At 52.3% G+C, this 13,744-nt stretch overlaps 1 protein-coding gene across 1 annotated transcript in view; it reads left to right on the top strand.

The window, feature by feature from the left end:
- The window catches only part of LOC140426097 (uncharacterized), a 309,460-nt gene that overhangs the window by 251,341 nt on the left and 44,375 nt on the right, over nt 1-13,744 (top strand). The window contains exon 4 of the mRNA XM_072510447.1: nt 6,050-6,255. Coding sequence (XP_072366548.1) covers nt 6,050-6,255 — 206 coding nt within the window. The remainder of the gene's footprint in view (nt 1-6,049; nt 6,256-13,744) is intronic.

Genomic DNA, 13,744 nt, shown 5'->3' with positions numbered 1-13,744 from the left:
CCGCATCTTTGGGGGCCGAGCCCCAACATTGAGGGGCTAGGCCGACGCCGGAGGGATTTCCGCCCCGCCAGCTGGCGGAAATGGCGTTTGTTGCCCCGCCAGCTGGCGGAAATGGCGTTTGTTGCCCCGCCAGCTGGCGCGGAAATGCGGCGCATGCGCGGGAGCGTCAGCGGCCGCCGACAGTTTCCCGCGCATGCGCAGTGGGGAGAGTCACTTCCTCCTCCGCCATGGTGGAGACCGTGGCGGAGGCGGAAGGGAAAGAGTGCCCCCACGGCACAGGCCCGCCCGCGGATCGGTGGGCCCCGATCGCAGGCCAGGCCACCGTGGGGGCACCCCCTGGGGTCAGATCGCCCCCCCCAGGACCCCGGAGCCCGCCCACGCCGCTTGGTCCCGCCGGTAAATACCAGCTTTGATTTACGCCGGATGCTGCGGTTTCCTCCCACAAGTCCCGAAAGATGTGCTTGTTAGGTGAATTGGACATTCTGAATTCTCCCTCCGTGTGTCCGAACAGGCACCGGAGTGTGGCGACTAGGGGATTTTCACAGTAACTTCATTGCAGTGCTAATGTAAGCCTACTTGTGACACTAATAAAGATTATTATTATTATTGTGTGAATATAGAAAGACGTGCCATAAATTAGGAGCACATGAGCCAGGATCCTATTTTTGACACCATGGTGCAAATAATAACACTCGGGGAAAATAACTTAAGAATTAGGAAGAGTTGTAGGCCATAGGTTTCTATCTGCATCCTATCTGGCTGCATCACAGGCTGTTATGGCAAATGCTCGGCCCAGGACCGCAAGAAACTTCAGAGAGTCGTGAACACAGCCCAGTCCCATCACACAAACCTGCCTCCCATCCATTGACTCCATCTACACCTCCCGCTGCCTGGGGAAAGCGGGCAGCATAATCAAAGACCCCTTTCACCCGGCTTACTTACTCTTCCAACTTCTTCCATCGGGCAGGAGATACAGAAGTCTAAGAACACGCACAAACAGACTCAAAAACAGCTTCTTCCCCACTGTCACCAGACTCCTAAACGACTCTCTTATGGACTGATCTGATTAATAGTACACTCCTGTACGCTTCACCCGATGCCTGTGTCTATGTATTTACATTGTGTACCTTGTGTTGCCCTATTATGTATTTTTGTTTCTTTCCCGTCCTAAATGATCTGTTTGAGCTGCATGCAGAGAAATACTTGTCACTGTATCTCTGTACGCATGACAATAAACAAATCCAATCCAATCCAATCCTCAAGTATTCTCTGGCATTGAACCAGATCATAGACAATCTTCTGCATCAACTCCTCTTGCTGTCCTATCTCCCATATCCCTTGATTCCCTTAATATTCAAAAAAGCTATATTATCGGCAACACAGCAATAAAGTTAACAGTATGTGTACAGGAATATAAAAAATATATATAAAGCACAGAAAAAACTGCTTTGACTTGCTTAATTTTGTGCTGATAGTTGAACAGATAACCCAGCGATGAAGTGAATATCTCCCTGTGAGCACTCTCACCCTCTTTGCGGAAATGTGTCATCATGAACGATTGCATTTTTAATAAAAATGTAATTAAGAGAAGTCAAGAATAAATGAGTGAAAGTTCTGAATCTGCTTGGGATGAAGGTTTGATTGTGCCGTTCACTCAAACACATATCCTTTACGAGCAGTAGAGCAAACCGAAGCAGAAATGACCAGGTAATGAAGATAGATGCGTTCAGTTATCAGCGAGCCATTACTGGGGCTCGCTGTTACATTAAAAAAAAATCACAGATAGCTTGACGGCACTTGCCAGCATAGCAACTAATTCATGGGCAACAGCCTGCAATGTGCAGTGTGCATTGCAAATGCATTTAGAGCACTGATTAAACGATGGTGGAGGAGCGGACAAAGTGCGGTTTTAAACCCTGCTGCTAGAAATACACGGTGGGTTCGCTTGAGGGAATTCACACGGGGCTCTGCGTGTGGACCCACTGAGGAATCCGGGTGCAAGACTAAAACGGTGCTCTCTGGTCCAATACAGGGGTGAAAGCAGCCTTCAGCAGGCAGGCTAGCTGCAGACTCAAAGTTGCGCCAACTATAGTGTGATGAGAATCAGGGGCGAGATTCTCCGACCCCCCGCCGGGTCGGAGAATCGCCGGGGGCTGGCGTGAATCCCGCTCCCGCCGGTTGCCGAATTCTCCGGCACCGGATATTCGGCGGGGGCGGGAATCGTGCCGCGCCGGTTGGCGCCCCCCCCCCCCCCCCCCCGGCGATTCTCCGGCCCGAATGGGCCGAAGTCCCGCTGCTGGAATGCCTGTCCCGCCAACGTGGGTTAAACCACCTCTCTTACCGGCGGGACAAGGCGGCGCGGGCGGGCTCCAGGGTCCTCGGGGGGGGCGCGGGGCGCTCTGGCCCCGGGGGGTGCCCCCACGGTGGCTTGGCCCGCGATCGGGGCCCACCGATCCGCGGGCGGGCCTGTGCCGCGGGGGCACTCTTTTCCTTCCGCCTTCGCCACGGTCTCCACCATGGCGGAGGCGGAAGGGACCTCCTCCACTGCGCATGCGCGGGGATGCCGTGAGCGCCGCTAACGCTCCCGCGCATGCGCCGCCCGGCAATGTCAGTTTTGCGCCAGCTGGCGGGGAACCAAAGGCCTTTCCCGCCAACTGGCGGGGCGGAAATCAGTTCGGCCGGGCCTAGCCCCTCAAGGTTAGGGCTCGGCCCCTCAAGATGCGGAGAATTCCACACCCTTGGGGCGTTGCGATGCCGGACTGATTTGCGCCGCTTTTGGCGCCGGTCGGCGGACATCGCGCCGATTATGGAGAATTTCGCCCGAGATCTGAATTCTACCAATGGACCATGTATGAGTCTTGTTAGCAGCTGCCCTTTAATTCCAGCTTTAACTATTTCACTTCCAAATGCTGCTAAAGGTGCCGGACTAAACTGTATTGAAGAAAGACTTGCATTTATATAGCGCCTTTCACAACCTCGCAGCCGATTTAACTTTGCAACAGCGACCACACTTGAAAATGAAAAATGAGAACCGCTTATTGTCACAAGTAGGCTTCAAATGAAGTTACTGTGAAAAGCCCCTAGTCGCCACATTCCGGCGCCTGTTCGGGGAGGCTGGTACGGGAATTGAACCGTGCTGCTGGCCTGCCTTGGTCTGCTTTCAAAGCCAGCGATTTAGCCCAGTGTGCTAAACCAGCCCCCTTCAGAAATATGGGAAAAGCGGCGGCCAAATTCCCCCCCCCATTGCCTGTCTACCATCTACAAGGCACAAATCAGGTGTGTAATGGAATACTCCCCACTTGCCTGGATGAGTGCAGCTCCAACAACACTCGGGAAGCTCAACACCATCTGGGAAAAGGCAAACCAACTTAATTGGCACCCCATCCACAAATATTTGCTCCCTCCACCAGCGACACAGTAGCAGCAGTGTGTTCCATCCAGAAGATGCATTGTTGGAACTCACCAGGGCTCCTTAGACAGCACCGTCCGAACTCACGGCCGCTCCCATCCAGAAGGACAAGGGCGGAATATACATGGGACACCACCACCTTGATGTTCTCCTCCGACCCACTCGCCATCCTGACGGGGCCGTTCTTTCACTTGATTGCCGTTGGGTCAAAATCCAGGAACTCCTTTCCTAACAGCAATGTGGGTGTACCTACACCACATAGACTACAGCAGTTCAAGAAAGCCTAGCCAGCGAAACCAACATCCCTCGAATTATTTTTTTTAACTCTCCCTCGACTGATGTGAGAAAGATGTTGAGGCACTGGAAAGTTACTGGAATCCTTGACACTCGACACCTGAATCAGTGCCTTCATCAACAACTTCCAGATAGTGTCCCTAATGTAGTGAAACCCTCCACGATGCTTCACAAGAACATTATCAGACAAAATGTGACACTGTGCTACATAAGGAGATACTAGCACACGTGACTGATAGCTTGCTCAAAGCGATAGGGTGTACTGAAAGAAGAGAGAGTTGGAGAGGCTTAGGGAGCTGAAGGCATTCCGGATTCACAAACGACCAGAAATCGAGAAGCGCAAAGCTCTTCAGGAGAAGAAAGGACCAAATGGGACAAATGAGGAAAATTCCTTTGCATATTTTGCCTTGATTATAAAATTATTTCCAAGGACATTTATAGGGCCAAATTTTCACTACCAAGGCACACAGCTCGAGTGGGGAAATTTCCTGGCTCAGCAGGCCCACCTCAATTTATAGGGCCCTTTTTTGACTTAATTTTAGCTCCTAGGAGGTGGGGACAGGATAGAGTCAGGTTCGATGGCCAGGGGGGCAGATTGTACATGGCCTTGGAGGTAAGCATTTGCCTTTGTTCTCTGAGACTCTGTCCCAGGTGTTTAAGAAGCTGTTAGGCCTTCTGGTGTCACCCCTCAACCCCCCTCACTTGGCATCCACTCCCATGCCCCTTTCCACCACATGCCACCTCCATGCCAACTCATCCACCCCTCACACCTCCATGCGTACCTCCATGCCAACTCATGATCCCACTCATCTCACCCCATCCCCTCATAGCACATGCCTCCTCCATAGCCACTCACCCAGTACCCATCATGGGGAGGCCTCAGGAACCATGTGGAGATTGAAAAAAGTATTCTTAACAATCGAATGCAGCTCTTGCTTATTCACAGTTAACAGTGAAGATAGATGATTGGTTAGCTAACCAGAAGCAGGGGGTAGGGATAAATGGATCTTTATTCAGGTTGGCAAGCTGTAACCAGTGGAATGCCACAGGGATCGGTGGCACAGTGGTTAGCACTGGTGCCTCTCAGCACCAGGGACCTAGCTTCAATTTGGGTGACTGTCTGTGCAGAGTCTGCATGTTCTCCCCGTGTCTGCGTGGGTCTCCTCCGGGTGCTCCCGTTTCATCCCACAGTCCAAAGATGTGCAGGTTAGGTGGATTAGTCATGCTGAAATCGCCCCTTAGTGTCCAAAGATGTGCAGGTTAGGGGGATGGGGTGGGGGAGTGGGCCTAGATAAGGTGGGGGATTCAGTACAGACACAATAGGCCAAATAGCCTCCTGCTGCACTTGGAAAATCTAAACTGGGTTGTTTTTTTTAACTCTACACGAAAGCTCAAATGGCCTTGCTGAATTTGGGTTCCTTGCCTCTGTGAAATACCCCTGCCCTCTTCCCCCACCTGCAAAATATTTAACCTGTCAGAAATGGGGATGAGACCTCCCCAGTTGGGTCCTGCCTGCCAGGTTCTGGGTGGTCCATGGAGTCTTCCCGATCCTTGCAAAAGTCTAGCTGTTTGACTTAAAACACATAATATATGGCTGCTAGCTGTAAAATTCAGCCAGGATTTTCTACAGAGCAATTTAGCAAAGCGGGTTACTGTTCGTGTTCCTTATTTTGAATCACCCTTATCTTATGTAGTTGATGGAAACAGCAAACATATTTTCATTTTAAAATATGGATTAATATACAACAGTGTCTGCAGTAACAAATTTAAAGCTCTTGCTGGAGGCTTGCAAGCTGTAGAATATAAATACTGTACATAATAAAGACCATCCTCACTGGTTTAATAATATATAACGATTCAAACACAGTTGCATGTTTAATACGTTACCCTATTTTCTCATAAGATAGTATTAGGATAGATTTATAACTGGCAGAGTTGTTGAGTAAACCAATATGTACTTGCAGCTATAATTTTATTTGAACTTTGCAAAATGAATTGCGGCAATAATTAGAAGTCATCAGACATGAGTTATTGCTGTGCTGTTTCACTGTCTTTTTTTTCTGGCTCTAGACTATTTATGATCATAGCACCAAGCATATTAAGATATTTGTTTTCATATCATGTTGTAATGCTGCATAGAAAGAGGCCATTCAGCCCAGCATACCAATGTTGGCTCTTTGGAAGAGCTGGTCCCAGTAACCCTTTCCTTTCCCAAATGCCCCTGCAAGTTTTTGTCCACCTCAAGTATTCACCCAATTCCCTTTTGAAAGTCACGATTGCATCTGCTTCCCGCCGGCCTGTCAAGCAATGTATACCAGCTTGTAACAACTCTTTCTGTGTCCACAGTACCACCTGCAGACTGGCTCAGCGTGGAAGCTTGTTGCTTGCCGTTGGCAAAATTGGATGATTCTCACTGTAATCCTGGGCCTCATGACCATTGTACCGTTCACCGTGTACAGGATGATGACAGCCTTCGACGACCCGCCACCTCATTCCCTCTTCAAAGCAGCATCCATTTGTTTCGGACTGTTATCAGAAACCTTCCTAATCAAGTGAGTAAGATTCCAGCACTGGCTTTTATTTTTTATTGGTTGCAAACAAACTCTTTTTATCCATTGCACCCTGACACTCCAGTAAAGTCCTTTCCCTACCCTACCCCCCCCCCCCCCTCGCTAAGGGGTTGAGGAAAATATTTTGCATTGTTGATTATTAATAAGCTGCTTGATAAACTAATGTGCTAAGAGTTGCAGAGTGTGTTGAACATTACATATCCACATATGCTTAATTTCTTTACCTTCAGTAAGCGTGTAATGAAATATGCAATGAGAGATTAATCACGCTGGGCTATGCACTAAAACGAGCGATGTGTGGTCACCATTGTTCACAATGTCATTTTAACAGTGGACAAAGAGATCATGAGCCTATGTGCAGTTCAATTGTCCTGTTCCTTACTGGTAAATCAGCTGGAAATGGTTATTAGCTGTTGAAGAGTTATTCTGTCTTTTAATTAAGATGGGATTCTTGCTAACATAGCCATAGCACGGTAACTGTCAACAGAGTTGACTTAATGAAATTGTCACATGCAGAGCAACTTTTGATATCAAAATGATATAGTGAATGCAATTCTCTAACAGTAATTTTACTAACTCTCACCACCTCAGCATTTTGGTTATTTAATACTTTCTTGATTAAGTGCTGCACATTAGGACAGTGCCTTGGAGGCGCACAGAGACATTGGGCAATGATAAAACTTCCAACACACGCATGAAGCAATGCAAGGCACATGGTTGCCTCCTGCACTGCCCGAGTCAAATGTGGGTATTTAATGTGTACCCGTCACTGGACGTTTAAATGGCGGGATTTTCTCAACTATTTTGTCCTGGGATTGTGAGCAGAACCTATTTTATCAGTGACTTTGTCTCCCTGAAAATGGCACTAACAGGGACGCATTCCAATATGATATCCTGCTGCTTTTCCACAGTGAAGTGTTCAAGATGAGGCACTTTGCAATAAAATGACAATGACTTAAGTGAGTCACTTTCTGCAGTGACTGTTGCTCCAATTTTGTGGAGATTGTGATTATATTTCCCATTTACAGGGAGCTGTGAAACTTCCATCTGACTGGTTACACTGCAGGAGAGTGAAGGAGCAAAGGACATGCAAGCTTGTATATGCATACATTAGACACAAAAAAGGGAGAAAGTGGACACCATGCTGTGTCAGATTGGCGTTTCCTTTTAACTGTGATCAGGAAACCACTGCTAGTCAACTGACATCCACCCCATCCCAAGGTTTCCCAGTCTTGGGATAATCCCGTGGTATTGTTTGAGGCAGCGTGGGCCATTTTCCTGGTTTTCTGGCCAATATTGTCACCCTCAAACCAACATGACGGCCAGAATGTTACCAGGCCTGCCCGCGGTGGTCTTTCCCCACGGCGGAGGCGCCTCCACCTTGGCCGGCGGCAGGATCTACTGGTCACTTCGAAGTCGATGGTAATCTGAATGGCTCACCCATCCCACTGCCGGGGAACGCTCGCCGGTGGTCGACCTTAGTGGGATCAGAAGATACCGTCAGCGGAAAGTGCTGTAAAGTCCCACCCGATAATTCTGTTGAACACCGTTGCATGCTAAAGGCAGCTGCCATAGCTGCCACGTTGCTCACGGTCAATGTCACTTCAAAGTAATTTATTGTTTATAATGCACCCCGAGATATTTCACTAACATGTGACTTTGACAAGTTATATAAATGTACCTTGGTCTGTACGATGGAACTTCGCATCAAGCCTGATCGCCTGCAGCTGAGCCCTCAAGCAACCAACGCGACGTCCGCTTTTGACCACTGGCTAGCCTGCTTCAAAAGCTACCTCCGAACATCCGCTGAGGAACCCTCGGACGCGCAGAAGCTCCAGGTCCTTTATTCACGGGTGAGCCCTGGCATTTTTCCTCTCATCCGGGATGCGCCCACCTACTCTGAAGCAATGGAGCTCCTGAAGGGACATTACGTTCGGCCAGTCAACAAACTATACGCCAGGCACCTCCTGTCCACGAGACAGCAACTCCCCAGTGAGTCTCTGGACGATTTCTGGCATGCCCTGCACATGCTGGGGAGGAACTGTGACTGCCAGGCAGTTTCGGCAGTCCAGCACACGGAACATTTAATCCGAGACGCCTTCGTTACGGGCATGGGGTCTGCGTACATCCGCCAGCGCCTATTGGAGGGGGGTACGCTTGATCTTGCGGGAACCAGGCAGCTCGCAAATTCGTTAACAGTGGCCTCCCGTAACGTCCAGTCATATGCCCCCGACTGCATGGCACCCTCATGGGTATCGTGGGCCCCACCAGCTACCGACTCCAGCCCACCGCAAGCCTGCGCCGCGCGGCAGCCAGCCAACCCCGGGGGGCCCAAATGCTATTTCTGCGGGCAGAACAAACAACCCCGGCAGCGCTGCCCGGCGCGGAGCGCAACCTGCAACGGATGCAGAAAGAAGGAACAGTTTGCTGCTGTGTGCCAGGTCCGGTCGGTCGCCGCTGTTTCTAGGCCCAGCGTTCCTACACCCCCCACGTACGACCCAGGGGCGCCACCATTGTCCTCCTCGCAAGCCACGTGCGACCCGTGGGCGCTGCCATCTTCTTCTCCGCAGGCCATGTGCGGCCCGTGGGCACTGCCATCTTTAATGCTGCTCGCCATGTGCGCCCCATGGGCGCCACCATCTTCGACGCCATTTTGGACGGCGCGTCAGGACCCCTGCTCGTCGGGAAGCTCGGCTGGCCGCTCATCGCCTGCCACCACCGCTGACCAGCCCGGGGCCTCCAGGCACTGGCCGCAGCTCGCCTCGATCACCATGGACCAGTCCTGGCCCCACAACATCGCAACCGCAACGACAACGGTGAAAACCGATGGGCACAAGTCGTCGTGCCTTTTTGACTCCGGGAGCACGGATAGCTTCATCCACCCCACGACAATAAGGCGCTGCTCCCTCGCGGTACACCCCGTTACCCAGAAAATCTCCCTGGCCTCCGGATCCCATTCCGTGGAAGTCCAGGGGTACTGCATCGCGACCCTCACCGTCCAAGACATAGAGTTCAGCAACTTCCGGCTCTACATCCTCCCCCACCTCTGCGCTGCCCTGTTACTCGGCCTAGACTTCCAGTGTCACTTCCATAGCTTAACTTTAAAATTCGGCGGACCCCCATCCCCCCTCACCGTATGCGGCCTCACGACCCTTAAGGTCGATCCACCTTCCTTGTTTGCGAAACTCACCCCGGATTGCAAACCCGTCGCCACCAGGAGCAGACGGAACAGCGCCCAGGACAGGACCTTCATCAGGTCGGAGGTCCAACGGCTAAGGCATCACTGAGGCCAGCAACAGCCCCTGGAGAGCCCAAGTGGTAGTAGTAGTAAAGACTGGGGAGAAGCACAGGATGGTCATTGACTACAGTCAGACTATCAATCGGTACACGCAGCTCGACGCGTACTCCCTCCCACGCATATCTGACATGGTCAATCAGATTGCACAGTATCGGGTCTTTTCCACAGTGGACCTGAAGTCCGCCTACCACCAGCTCCCCATCCGCCCGGAGGACCGCCAATACACTGCGTTCAAAGCAGATGGCCGCCTCTATCACTTCCTTAGATTTCCCTTCGGCATCACTAATGGGGTCTCGGTCTTCCAACCGAATGGTTCACAGGTACAGACTGAGTGCCACCTTCCCGTACCTAGACAACGTCACCATCTGCGGCCACGATCAGCAGGACCATGACGCTAACCTCCTAAACTTTCTCCACACCGCCAAACTCCTTAATCTCACGTACAATAAGGAGAAATGCGTGTTCCGCACCAACCTTGGCTATGTCGTGGAAAATGGAGTTCTAGGGCCCGACCCCGACCGCATGCGCCCCCTCATGGAACTCCCCCTCCCCCACTGTCCCAAGGCCCTGAAACGATGCCTGGTGTTCTTCTCCTATTATGCCCAGTGGGGTCTTAACTATGTGGACAAGGCCCGCCCACTCATTCAGTCTACAGTTTTTCCCCTGATGGCTGAGGCCCGCCAGGCCTTCAACCGCAGAAAGGCAGACATCGCCAAGGCCGCGATGCATGCGGTCGACGAGGCACTCCCCTTCCAGGTGGAGAGCGATGCATCGGACGTAGCTCTGGCCGCCACCCTCAACCAGGCAGACAGGCCCGTGGCCTTATTTTCCCGCACCCTCCATGCCTCCGAAATTCGGCACTCCTCTGTCGAAAAGGAGGCCCAAGCCATTGTGGAAGCTGTGCGGCATTGGAGGCATTACCTGGCCGGCAGGAGATTCACTCTCCTCACTGACCAATGGTCGGTTGCCTTCATGTTCAATAATACACAGCGGGGCAAGATCAAAAACGATAAGATCTTGAGATGGAGGATCGAGCTCTCCACCTATAATTACGAGATTTTGGATCGCCCCGGGAAGCTGAACGAGCCCCCCGATGCCCTATCCTGCGGTACTTGTGCCAGCGCACAAGTGGACCGACTCCGCGCTCTCCACGATGGCCTCTGTCACCCGGGGGTCACCCGGTTCTTCCATTTCATCAAGGCCCGCAACCTGCCCTACTCCATTGAGGAGGTCAGGACCGTCACCAGAGACTGCCAGGTCTGCGCGGAGTGCGAGCCGCACTTCTACCGGCCAGATCAAGCGCACCTGATGAAGGCCTCCCGCCCCTTTGAACGCCTCAGCATGGATTTCAAAGGGCCCGTCCCCTCCACCGACTGCAACACCTACTTTCTGAACGTGGTCGATGAGTACTCCCGGTTTCCTTTCGCTATCCCATGCCCCGATATGACTTCTGCCACGGTCATTAAAGCCCTCAACAGCATCTTCGCCCTGTTCAGTCTCCCCACTTACGTCCACAGCGATCGGGGATCCTCCTTTATGAGTGATGAGCTGCGTCAGTTCCTGCTCAGCAAGGGCATCGCCTCGAGCAGGACGACCAGCTACAACCCCCAGGGAAACGGGCAGGTGGAGAGGGAGAATGGGACGGTCTGGAAGGCCGTCCTGCTGGCCCTGCGGTCTAAAAATCTCCCGGTCTTCCGCTGGCAGGATGTCCTCCCCGACGCGCTCCACTCCATCCGATCGCTCCTCTGCACCGCGACTAACGAAACCCCCCATGAACGTCTCTTTGCCTTCCCCAGGAAGTCCACCTCCGGGGTCTCGCTCCCAACATGGCTGACAGTTCCTGGACCCGTCCTCCTTCGCAAGCACGTGTGGACCCATAAATCGGACCCTTTGGTCGAAAGAGTCCACCTCCTGCACGCGAACCCGCAGTACGCCTACGTGGCACACCCCGACGGGCGCCAGGACACAGTCTCCCTCCGGGACCTGGCACCCGCTGGATCCCCACCCATGGCCCCCGACCCGACACCCCCCCTCCGGTTGCCCCTGCGCCACTCACCCTCCCCCCAGCGCACCTCACCGCAGCCCCCGCCCCAGGAGGATCCGTCCTCCCACTGGTTCCACTCAGGGGTGACGAAGATGAGGACAACCCGTTCCCGGAGTCACAGGTGACCAAGCCGGTGCCCACATCACCACCAGGACTGAAGCGATCGCAGAGGAGGGTCAAGGCCCCCGACAGACTGAACTTGTAAAATGTTTCCACCACCCCCGCCGGACTCTTTTTTTAACAGGGGGTGAATGTGGTAGTCACCACGAACTATATTCGATGTAGTATGGTAAGACTCATATGCTAGAGGTACATTAGTAAAGCCCTGCCTGCTGGCTCCACCCAGTAGGCGGCGTATAAATGTGTGTGCTCTCCTGTGCTGCAGCCATTCTGGTTCCAGATACAGGAGGCACAACATCTTTGCTCAATAAAGCCTCGATTATTCACTACTCTCGTCTTTGTAGTAATTGATAGTGCATCAGTATCCCCCCTCCCAGCCGATATGAACACAGTGTCTGGTCTTCCCACTCACCCCCTGACCTGTTTCCCATTTTATGGTGAGCCGGACGTGGAGTCATCCACCAACATTTTGGCCTATTGAGGCCCATAGGTAGCCAGTTAATGGCCACTTAAGTGCCTTTCTGCCCCCCGTGGCTATTTTAGCCATATTGAGGGAAGGCCCAGGCCAGGCATGTGGCCAGGCAGCTTTTACTGCATGGGCTGGTATTACGATCCCAGACCAGACCCCAACAGTTGCTCGGATACAGGACAGAAATCCCAATATTTTATTTTAATTTTGTAAGAGTGTGAGGAAGGGATAATTCCCTCCAGGTGTGATTTCACGCACAAATAGAGATATGGTGGGTGCGATCGAACGGCCTCATCACGCCCGACTCAGTGACACGACAAGGCCATTAAATCTCTCTTGAAGATCTCGCGAGACCTCGCGAGCTGTGAAGTGCTCACAAAACTAACAATGTCAATTCCTTATTAGCAGTAGTCTTTAGCTGTGCAGCCAGAGGCTGCTCACAGCCAAAGGGAGTTAAAGTGACCGTCAGCATATAACCACAAACAGGGCTCTGTCCTGCCAGTGTTTGGTGGCACAGCCAGACAGCAAATGTCGTTGCCGATGTTATGGGAATGCACAATATTGAAGGATGGCCTGTGGACTCTGCAGATGCTAAGCCCCTCATACCACAGCCCAGGGATGATCCCCGACCTATGACGTCCAGCCTCCCGACCAAGTCCTTCCCCTCCTGAGGGACCCACCCCCTCCACCCTCTCCACCCTCCCCCCCTCCTCCTGCACAAGGGCAGCAGCTCCAATGTCCCTGGGTTGCATGTCAGGGAATGGAAATAGCTACTCACCTCCTCAGCTCCCCGCAGTAACCATTGTCCGAGCTTCCCATTTTTAAATAGGCGTGCTAAACAATGCACATGTGACCTCTCGCTGGGAGCCGGTTAGTTCCAGGGAGACCTTTAGATTGGGCTTTCGTCTCACTGATGAGATGGAGATTGCTCTTAATTGAAGTCAATTGGTGTCTCGCCACGTCTGGGTGGGATCCAGAACCCGCCACCAGGAGCAGGCCCGGTGATCACGAATCGATTCGCAGCTGGCGCAGATCCCGATTTTGGCTTCTCCCGTGAGTTAACCGACGCACCTGGATCCGCGCTGGGTGTGACGTGTCCATTAAATTACTCCCAATGTCTCTAAGTATCTATTCCCCAGGGAACTCTCTTAATATAAACAAAAATCCATAAGCCCAAACTTTTACAATGCTTTAATTGCACCTCTTTCTCCATAAAGCCCAGTTGCCTTTCAAACCAGGATTTTTTATAAGCAAGAGTGCAGCAGTCACACACTAACGCAGACTTTTAAATCTTATAGCACCAAATACAATGGGCTAGATTTTAGATTCTGGTACCGGTGAGGGGCTAGCAGCGGCGCCGGGTGAAACACCCGTGGAACGCGTGGAAAATGGTTGGAGAATCACTGGGTCCGTGCTGGACATGCGCAGGGCTGGCAAGTTGCAGCCGCACTTACGCCTACACCCCCCGCACACGCACGATCGCGCCGGAAAAGATGGCGCCAGCTGTACTGGACCGCGTCCACCCCGACCCCACAGCCCA

The sequence above is a fragment of the Scyliorhinus torazame genome, chromosome 7 (genome assembly GCF_047496885.1).
Source record: "Scyliorhinus torazame isolate Kashiwa2021f chromosome 7, sScyTor2.1, whole genome shotgun sequence".
NCBI lineage: Eukaryota > Metazoa > Chordata > Chondrichthyes > Carcharhiniformes > Scyliorhinidae > Scyliorhinus > Scyliorhinus torazame.
This window is presented reverse-complemented; position numbering and strand designations above follow the sequence as displayed.